The sequence below is a fragment of the Callorhinus ursinus genome, unplaced genomic scaffold (genome assembly GCF_003265705.2).
Source record: "Callorhinus ursinus isolate GAN/ISIS: 27379988/994484 unplaced genomic scaffold, GSC_fseal_2.0 scaffold19, whole genome shotgun sequence".
Taxonomy (NCBI): domain Eukaryota; kingdom Metazoa; phylum Chordata; class Mammalia; order Carnivora; family Otariidae; genus Callorhinus; species Callorhinus ursinus.
This window is the reverse complement of record NW_027397081.1, coordinates 24,782,428-24,793,359: the sequence shown is the minus strand read 5'-3', so window position 1 is coordinate 24,793,359 and position 10,932 is coordinate 24,782,428. Positions and strand designations below refer to the sequence as shown.

General features: G+C 35.2%; 1 protein-coding gene across 7 annotated transcripts in view; it reads left to right on the top strand.

Annotated features, from left to right (window-relative positions):
* ARHGAP32 (Rho GTPase activating protein 32) overlaps positions 1-10,932 on the top strand; it is a 311,991-nt gene that overhangs the window by 277,859 nt on the left and 23,200 nt on the right. For all 7 annotated transcript variants that reach the window (XM_073903977.1, XM_073903975.1, XM_073903974.1 and 4 more), the window contains 3 exons: positions 2,211-2,313; positions 4,371-4,515; positions 4,947-5,029. In XM_073903977.1, the coding sequence (XP_073760078.1) occupies positions 2,211-2,313; positions 4,371-4,515; positions 4,947-5,029 (331 nt within the window). The remainder of the gene's footprint in view (positions 1-2,210; positions 2,314-4,370; positions 4,516-4,946; positions 5,030-10,932) is intronic.

Genomic DNA, 10,932 nt, shown 5'->3' with positions numbered 1-10,932 from the left:
GGGGAGGGTATGTGCTATGGTGAGCGCTGTGAATTGTGCAAGACTGTTGAATCACAGATCTGTACTTCTGAAACAAATAATGCAAGATATGTTAAGAAAAAAGAAAAAGAAGATAGCAGGAGGGGAAGAATGAAGGGGAGTAAGTCAGAGGGGGAGACAAACCATGAGAGACGATGGACTCTGAAAAACAAACTGAGGGTTCTAGAGGGGAGGGGGGTGGGGGGATGGGTTAGCCTGGTGATGGGTATTAAGGAGGGCACGTTCTGCATGGAGCACTGGGTGTTATGCACAAACAATGAATCATGGAACACTACATCAAGAACTAATGATGTAATGTATGCTGATTAACATAACAATAAAAAATAAAAAAAATCGGCTTTCTCCTTGGACTCCTTGAGTTAGAATCTCATTTCTGCCATTGTTTCCTGCTTGCCCTTAGGTAAAACTTTGTATCTGTAAGATTCAGTTTCCTCTCTATATATGTAATGGGGGTAATAATAGAGCTTTTCCTGTAAATTTCTGTGAGAATTAAATGAGAGCATCCATTGTAAAAAACTTAGCTTGGCACATATTACATGCTTAATAATATAGTTGATTTAAAAAATAATTCAAAGCTAGGGAGTATAAATTTTAAATGTAAATTAGAGGATCTGACAGAATTTAAAAGATAGAATGTAGGAAGAACAGCAAAAGGCAGGAGAACCAAGAAAAATCTGTTATAATAATAAAGTAGTGTTTTATGCAATAAGTAAAATACATTAGCTAAGATTAACTTATTAAAATATTTTAATTTTTTCATTTCCCAATCTGAATGTTTCATCCCTTGTGTAGTAGTTTTCTGTAGACCAAATAATGTTCTCCCAACCTTCTTTTCAGGGATTTTAGCTAACACTATCAAATGAACATAGTTACTAAATCCTGATGATGAAGTAAATTCATCAGTCTGCGTTATAAGACAAATAGGCTCAAATTTCAGCTACTGTACAGTTTTGAGTGATTATGAAAAATTTTTAATTTTATACCTCAAACAGTCTTTTCTAGAGGCCCAGAATAGCTGTCCATTTTTGTCAGGTATTCAATGAGGTAACCAGAAAGAGTACGCTTCTTTTCTTTCTACTTATTGAGGAGCTGATAGTATTAAGTCAAAACTGTTTTTTTAAAAGATTTTATTTATTTATTTGAAAGAGAGTACAAGCTGGGGGAGTGGCAGGCAGAGGGAGAGGGAGAAGCAGGCTCCCCGCTGAGCAGGGAGCCTCATTGCGGGGCTTGATCCCAGGACCCTGGATCGTGACCTGAGTTGAAGGCAGACGCTTATGGCTCATGACTGAGCCACCCAAGCACCCCAAAACAGTTTTAATGTAAAGCAGTTTTAATGTAAAGATAGGCAGGAAATCAAAAGATTCCTTCTACTTGAAATTGCTTTGACCTTTGCCTTATGTCAGTGTTTTGTTTATTGGATAAAATTTAGAATTAGCCTTAACTATGAAAAGATGGAAGAAGCTTTTCAAAGTGAGAAATTGGAGCACTAATATATTGGCAATTATCATGTTGGAATAAGCATTAACTTTGTATATCCATTTTCCATGTATGAAATTCAGCTGAACAGCTGTATTTTTTTTTTTTTTAAAGTCTGGTATGGTGTTAGGACAAAACAGTTCATCTTAGTGTTGTAACATGACCTAAACAAGACTGCTGCAGAAGAACTTAGACTGTCCTAATAACGTACGAATTCTTTCACTTAGCTAAATGTAATGGGAGAGAGCCTGCCTTGATATTCAGGAACCAGTTGTCTAGTTTATTTTTATTTATTTTTTTAAGATGTTATTTATTTGACGGAGAGAGAGAGAGAGAGAGAGAGAGAGTGAGAGAGGAAACACAAGCAGGGGGTGGGGGAGAGGGAGAAGTAGGCTTCCCGCAGAGCAGGGAGCCTGATGTGGGGCTTGATCCCAGGACCCTGGGATCATGACCTGAGCCGAACGCAGACACTTAATGGCTGAGCCACCCAGGTGCCCCCAGTTGTCTAGTTTAGATGTGAAAATAAGTTAAATATGTCCTCATCACTTTTTGTAGTAGATTAATCTCTGCCCCTTATAATTTTAATTTACCAGATTTTGTTTTGCTCGTGAACACTAAATCATTCTCATTTTTTTTGTGACTTCATTGTGATGGAATACTCCTGGTTTAACCATGTCTTTAAAAATTCTCTTTAGTGCCCCAGGTTCTTCAGAGCTGTACAGCATTCATTGAGAGATATGGCATTGTGGATGGAATATATCGTCTCTCTGGCGTTGCCTCTAATATCCAGAGACTACGGTAAAACCCTATTTGGCATTTTCTTTTTCATTCCTATTATGATTTATTAATGTTAAATGATTTCAAAAATAAGTCACATTGATAACCATAATTTTCAGTAGTACAGTTTAAAGTAGGAGATAATATCCATAGTGTTCTCTGTAAATGTTTTCCTGAATGCCATTTTTTCATCTGTTGTATCAGAAAACCATGTCCCATTAACCTCTTCAGTCCTTGTATTTTGCCTCATTGCAGTATTTGAAGATTTTAGCAAATTTCGAAGTTTGAATCCATGAAGACAATGAGAGATGAAAATTTACAGTATAATAGAATTATTCCTTAGTTCTTAATTAAAGTCAACAAGTGAAACATTCTGTTGAACCACCCTTGCAACCCATGAATAAATCCCACTTGATCAGGGTGAATGATTTCGGTAAATGTCCTGTCGGATTCATTTTACTAGTGTTTTATTGAGAATTTTTTCTTCTATATTCATCAGGGATATTGGCCTGTAGTTCTCTTTTTTAGTGGATTCTTTATCTGATTTTAGAATCAGGGTAATGCTGGCCCCACAGAATGAGTTTGGAAATTTTCCTTCCTTTTCCGTTTTTTTGGAATAGTTTGAGAAGAGTAAGTATTAACTCTTCTTTAAATGTTGGTAGATTACCCTTGAAGCCATCTGGTCCTGGATTTTGTTGGGAGATTTTTGATTACTGATTCAATTTCTTTCCTGGTTATCAGTCTGTTCGAGTTCTCTGTTTCTTCCAGTTTCAGTTTTGGTAGTTTATATGCTTCCAGGAATTTATCCATTTCTTCCAGATTGTCCAAATTGTTGGCATATAGCTTTTCATAATATTCTCTTATAATTGTTTGCATTTCTGTGGTGAAACTTCTTCTAATCTCCTTTAACCCCAGTGCTGTAGCGTATGCTCAAGTGTGTATGTGCTATGTATTTTACATCCTCTCCCCTTCTCAGAGACAAAAATAGTGGTCTCCTTTATATGAGCAATAGAATTATATTTTTGCTTAATCTCTCATATTCTAGTCTATTCTTAATATGTTCTTATCCTTTATTTTTCACTGTGGTGCCTGGTAATTGCCATTATTCCATGCAGATTTTAGTATTCCATTTTTTTTAAAAGATTTTATTTATTTATTTGAGAGAGAGAGAATGAGAGATAAAGAGCATGAGAGGGAAGAGGGTCAGAGGGAGAAGCAGACTCCCTGCTGAGCAGGGAGCCCAATGTGGGACTTGATCCCGGGACTCCAGGATCATGACCTGAGCCGAAGGCACTCGCTTAACCAACTGAACCACGCAGGCGCCCAGATTTTAGTATTCTAATTGGCCATAGACCTCATCTCTATTTTCAAGAATACATGTTTGGAAAATACTTAAATTGATTCTTGTGCTAAAGACAGTGTCAGTCTTTAGTTTCAGCTGCAGCAGATCTCATATTCACATTGTCCACATATACTAATCCTCTAGGTTTATAAGTAGTCCCATACCTGTAGATTAATATTAATTAACCTCCTGGAGAATGAGCCTAACCTGCCTTAGTATTCTAAGCACAACTTTCATTTCACTCACTTTACACTATGATTTTGCTGCTATTAAAATTTGGTTAGCTAGAAATTGCTTTATATTATTTCTGGCCCCTTTACCTTTCTTCAGTAAAGTATTCCTGAACTATACTTCTTGTACCTGAGGGATTTCTGTACAGAGTTGCTCATGGACCAGCTGCCATTCAAGCCCTAGTTTGCAGAATTGCCAAAATATTGGATATTCAAACCATTAGAATTAGGAATTCTGTTTTTAGATCTGTGTGTTAAGAACTGCTCATCCATATACATTTCAGAGATCATTGTCCATTTTAATATTAGAACTGTGCCCATAATTTCCACTTAGAAAAACATTTGTCTTATGAACAGACATCCAGTTACTGCTGGATGTCCAAACATAACTTAGATAAAATACAATCATTTGACTAAAACATTAACTTTGCTTTCTGTTTTAAGTCATATATTTGCTTTTTCTTCAATAAAATAATTTTGTTTTGTCTCTCGTTTGTCTTTGTTAGCCATGAATTTGACTCTGAACATGTCCCCGACTTGACAAAAGAACCGTATGTTCAGGACATCCATTCTGTGGGCTCCCTCTGTAAGCTGTATTTTCGAGAGCTCCCAAACCCTCTGCTTACCTACCAGCTGTATGAGAAATTTTCTGTGAGTAAGGTCACTTTAATCAAATTCTCTTTGGAGTTTTGCTGTGATTTTAGTCAAAACATGTAAAGATTTGCTTTGGTCATGTAAGAAATAGTTCTGTGACTAAAATATCTCCTTTAAAGACAACAAAAAAGCAGTTATTGCTAGCTAGTCCATAGTCTTCACTGTTTTCACATTTTCTTTCTTTTAGTTTCTGACTTTGATCCACTAATCTTATCACCTTTAATATTGGTTACCATAAAGTTTTAAAAAGTTATCTTTTAATAGATTTCAATGTCCACATAGTATGGAAACAAAGTTTACTTTCTTGATACTCTGTGTTTCCTTGTCGTTCAGCATCAAAGAGTAGAGTGAAAACTGAATTGTAAGTGAAGAATTTTCATTTTTACCAGCAAAACCTACTGGTTTATTTCACATTATGATTGTTGCAGGATGCTGTTTCAGCAGCAACAGATGAAGAAAGGCTGATAAAAATTCATGATGTCATCCAGCAACTCCCCCCTCCACACTACAGGTAAGTCTCGTGCTTTAAGATATCACCCAAAAGTACAAGTCAGTTGATGTGAAGAGTGTTTTTTTTCTCTAGGTTTCTAACTAAATTTCCGTGGAGTTCTATATAAACTTCATTTGTTCAGGCGTTATGTTTATTTGTCATTGTATCCCAAGGCCTGGCACGGTGCTTGGCATTCAATAGGCACTTAGTACATGTTGAATTAATGAATGAATAAATGAACAAATGAATAGTTGACTCAACCTGTTTTGTTGGTTTCTTTGTCTTTTGAGCCACTGAGAAATACTGGGGTGTATGATCACAAGTGTGAATATTGACTTGTGATTGCTTGAGTCCAACATATGGACACAGTACTGGATTCCAGTTTACTTGATTCCTTTTTTTCCAACCCTCTTTTCTTTTTCAAAAGGTATCCAAACTACATAGAAGCACAAAATCTAACAGGTATCTCACAGTTCTTCCTCAGGAGACTCTCAGATGATCAATAAACCTGTTTTTTGGGTGTTTTTTAGGTTTTGTTGTTATTCATTGGTTTTGTTGTTGCTACTTTTTAAGACTAAATTTAATTTGTATGTTAGTTTGGACTCCCAGAAATATTTTTGCTCATATCTGAGAAGACCAAAATAAAATTGAAGATGACTGCCATTTAGTGAGAGAAAGAAAACAGTGTAAATTATAGATGATGATATGCAAAAAAGCAAAAGGTAAAATTTTAAAATTTCAGTTACTGAAAAAAAATTAAATGCAGTAGATGTTTTAGTAATACACAAATAATTTAGTGCTTTCTTTTTCAAAATGGCATTGGTCATATATAGTTATATTTGCAAATGACACTACAGATAAAGGGCTGGTATCCATGATCTATAAAAAACTTCTCAAACTCAACACCCAAAAAACAAATAAGTCAAAAAATGTGCAGAAGACATGAACAGACACTTCTCTAAAGAACACATACAAAGGGCTAACAGACACATGAAAAAATGTTCATCATCATTAGCCATCAGGGAAATTCGAATCAAAGCCACACTGTGATACCACCTTATACCAGTTAGAATGGCAAAAACTGACAAGGCAAGAAACAACAAATGTTGAAGAGGTTGTGGAAAAAGGGGAACCCTCTTACACTGTTGTTGGGAATGCAAGTTGGTACAGCCACTTTGAAAACAGTGTGGAGGTTCCTCAAAAAATTAAAAATAGAGCTACCCTATGACCCAGCAATTGCACTCCTGGGTATTTACCCCAAAGACACAGATGTAGTGAAAAGAAGGGCCATATGCACCTCAATGTTCATAGCAGCAATGTCCACAATAGCCAAACTGTGGAAAGAGCTGAGATGCCCTTCAGCAGATGAATGGATAAGGAAGATGTGGTCCATATATACAATGGAATATTACTCAGCCATCAGAAAGGATGGATACCCAACTTTTACATCAACATGGATGGGACTGGAGGAGATGATGCTAAGTGAAATAAGTCAAGCAGAGAAAGTCAATTATCATATGGTTTCACTTATTTGTGGAACATAAGAAATAGCATGGAGGACATTAGGAGAAGGAAGGGAAAAATGAAGGGGGGAAATCGGAGGGAGAGATGAACCATGAGAGACTATGGACCCTGAGAAACAGAGTTTTAGAGGGGGGGGGATGGGTTAGCCCAGTAACGGGTATTAAGGAGGGCACGTACTGCATGGAGCACTGGGTGTTACACGAAAACAGTGAATCGTGGATCACTACATCAAAAACTAATGATGTATTATATGGTGACTTACATAACAATAAAATAAAATTAAAATAAAACAGCATATATTTGGCACTAAATCAACACTAAAATTCTTTTTTAATTTAGTTAACTAATATCTACATCCCGTGTGGGGCTTGAACCCATAATCCTGAGATCAAGAGTCACACACTCTTCTGACTGAGCCAGCAAGGCACCCCTAAAAGTTTTAATCAACATTAAAAATCAGCATTTTTTTAAGTCCACACTATAGCTATAAATCATGATGATCAAGACCCAGAAAGTAAGTTAGCATTGCCTCATTGTGCCATGAATGTGTCCGGTCTTGTTTTTTTTATTTTTTATGTTTTATATTTTATTTATTCATGAGAGTCAGAGGCAGAGGGAGAAGCAGGCTCCCCGCCTAGCAGGGAGCCTGATGTGGGACTCGATCCCAGGACTCTGGGATCATGACCTGAGCCAAAGGCAGACGCTTAACCATCTGAGCCACCCAGGCACCCCTAATGTGTCCTGTCTTAAGAGGAATGTGGGGAATTTAAAGAAGTTCTTAAGAACCCACTGAAGAGTGAAAAAAATACAACACAAAAGAGCTTTTGTGAAGGAAGCTCAAGAAATTCAGGTATTCAACCCGAAAAAGAAGGCTGAGGAGACAAATCTGATAACACACAGTTATTGAAGAATATTTTAAGGAGGAAAAAGACTTTTTTTTTTAAGTTACTAGAAAAAGAAACCTAGTGCCGTATAACAAATATTAGCTTTGATAGATCTGAGTTTGAATTTGCAACTTCATCACTTCCTTCATGACCTCTCCAAACATTAATCTCCGTATCTGTGAAAAGAATACTAATAATACCTTCTTAAGAGGATTTTTTTTTTTTTGATGTTAAAATGAGATCCAATGTGCAAATGAGTCTGGTCCTTAGTATTTTTTTTAATATAAAGCATAGCAAGACAGATGGTTAGAATTAAGCCAAGACTTCTTGACTTGGTAGTTGTAACAGGAGGTATCATGTAAATATATCTTTTTTCTCTAAATTAAGAAAGAAAAGACCAATATAACGTATATGTACATCATTTTAAAAAGTCAGGTGGTCTGCATAGTTGCTAGTGAAAAATAAGTTTCCTGCCTCACAGCTCCCCTTTCTGATTTCTCCTCAGCTTCTGTTTCTGAATAACATGCTTATGTTTTTTATTTTTTATTTTTCATTTTTAGATGTTACTTTTACCTTCCTTTTATAAGTAAGTGAAATTTAGCTTTCTTTACCCACCCGCCCCAGTACCACACAAACACACATTTCCCCTTCTCTGGTCTTCATAGTCTGGTTACGTCAGCATTTGGAGTTAAATCAGTATTCACTGTCTATATTGTAATAACTTTGTAACTGTGATTTACAACTGCACATAATATATACTAGACTTCTCTTTCCTTTCTGGGTTAACTTTGTGTTTGTGGAGCAGTTGCCCATTTTTGGCTTGCTAAGTTCCTGTTCGTCACTAGTTTACCCCTGAAACTCTTCTCACAGGACTGACTACATATGTTCTCCCAGTGTGTTCAGACTTACCAGACAAGCTTGCTTGCTTGCTTGCTTGCTTGCTTGCTTGCTTTTTCTTTCTTTCTTTCTTTCTTTCTTTTTTTTTTTTTCCCATGCAAACATCCCTCCTGGAGCCTTTTATCCCACTACTCAGTCCCTCAGTCCAGGCTGATTGCTCTCTAGATCTACAACACTTTCAACTCTTCCCCCTCATTTTGGAAATTCTCTTCATTGCCTCCTGCACGAGTTGGATCCTTCTTTTTGGGATCTCTTGCCGTCACCTCCCTTGTGTGTACTCCCTCCTTTGTAGTAGACATCTTTGGTAGCTTCTTGAGGAAAGCTATAAGGGAGGTAAACGTTTTGAGACATTGATACAGAAATGCTCTTATTCCTACTCTTGCATTTGATTGATAACTATAGAATTTTAGTCTGTAAATAATTTTTTCCCATAATTTTGGTAATATCACACCATTGTCTTCTAAGCAAAAATGCTGCAGTGATATCTGATTCTAGTCTGCCAGTTCTTAGAATGATGTATTTTGTTTTTGTCTGTATCCTTTCTGGATGCTTTTATACTTAGAACATACCTAGTGTTCAATTTTCACATTGACTTTTCTTGGAGTGGCTTCTTTTTCTTTGCTGTGGGCACTCGGTGGGCCTTTTCCATCAGGGAACTTCCATTTTTCTTGTTATTATTTCCTCAGTGGTTCTCACTGCAACTTAAACTCCAGCCCTTTTCTCTGTTCTCTTACTGGATTTATTGTAGTTCTTGAACCAACTCTTTCATTTCTTACCTTCACTTTATCAGTTTCCATGTACGGATTTCCTCCAGGCCATTTCTTGGTTTAAAAGAAAATGATTTCCAAGAACTCCCTTTCTTGTTCCTCTGAATGCTCCTACTTTATAGCATCCTTCTCTTATCTCATGGATATAATCTCTTCTCTCTATGAGAATATTACTGGTAATTACGGGTTTTGTTTTAAATTGTTCTCTGTTTGTCACAGTATTTTTCCTTCCTCATTTGACACCTCACCTTTATCAAGACTGCAAAATATTCAACAGATTTCATAGGAGCAAGAAACAAAAATTCTTTTTTTAAAAGTCATATTTTATAAGTGTGATAGCATTTAACGTCATTGTGAATTAAAATAATCTTGCATAAACAGAGAAACACTTAAAATTGGCTTTAGGTAAACCTGCTTAAAATTTAAATTATATTTAATTTAAAAGTGGTTTAGGGAGAGAAACCTATAGGCAAACATACTTAGAGTGCCTTAGACACCAATCAGTACATTTTACAGAGGGAATCGAGAGTATTGGTTAATATTGTGGGTGAATTAAGAGGATGTCAGTAAGAAGAGATATATATGGAGAGAGTGTATATGCATGTGTGTGTGTGTGTATTTATATATATATAATGGAGAGTATGTATATATACCATGTATGTATATATTTCTCATATGGTGAAGTACATATATCTCCTGTATATTTTATATTTTATATAAATAAATCTCCCAACATATATTTTATTTATATCTCTTATATATTTATCCCCTGTTGCATAGTACATTTATGTTATCTATTATATATAATGTCTATGTATTATAGACATTATAATGTAGGGACTTTGGAGCCCTTTGGAGCAGGGACTTTGCCTGTATTAGCTATATGACCTTGTGACCTTGGGCAAGTTCCTTTGCCTCTTGGGCTCAGTTTCATTGTTTGTGAAATAGAGAATACTGGTACTTTTCTATTAGGATTATTATGAATATTAAAGGAATAGCACTTAGAACAAGGCCTGTTATATAAGTGCTATTTATGAGTTAATTACCCCTATTATTATGATGTATATCTATGCGTTTACTTTTTTATCTATAGTGTGTACGTATAAATGTGTGTGCATATATACTCACATACATATGTATCTCCTATAGACACAAGAAAATACTATTTTTAATCATGTTTAAATAAAGTACTGATAGCATTTAACTTCATTATGAATTAAAATAACCTTTCATAAACATTGGCTTTCAGTAAGCTTACAATATATATTGATACATACAACTTTTCTACTATATTATGTTTATCTCCTCTAACTACATTCATATTTTTCCTACATCATACATATCTTCTTTATTATATAAATATAGATATTTCTCAATAATATATAGTTATTACCCTTACTAATTGAATATGTAGCTTCCTTACTATTTATCTATTTAATCTTCCCTATTGGACATTGTATACTTTTACCTGCTATTTATTATATATTGTATATCCTACTATATGTTCTCTCTCTCTATATATATATATCTGTATTTATATGGATATATATAGTATTGCCTACTTTATGTATAATCCCTTTAAAACACAAGCTCCTTAAGGTCATGAATTTTGTCATTTATCACTGTAGTCTCAGAATAGAACCTTGCACATAGTAAATGTTCAATAATATATATTGCATTATACATTTTATATATTTTGTTCAACATATACTTTGTAGCTTGCTGATATGTGTGTGTGTGTATATATATGTATATGTACACACATATGATATGTATATCCTAATATTATCTTCTGTATTTCTAATATATTACCTACAGTGTATGCCCACATGTTTTATATATATTGTTTACT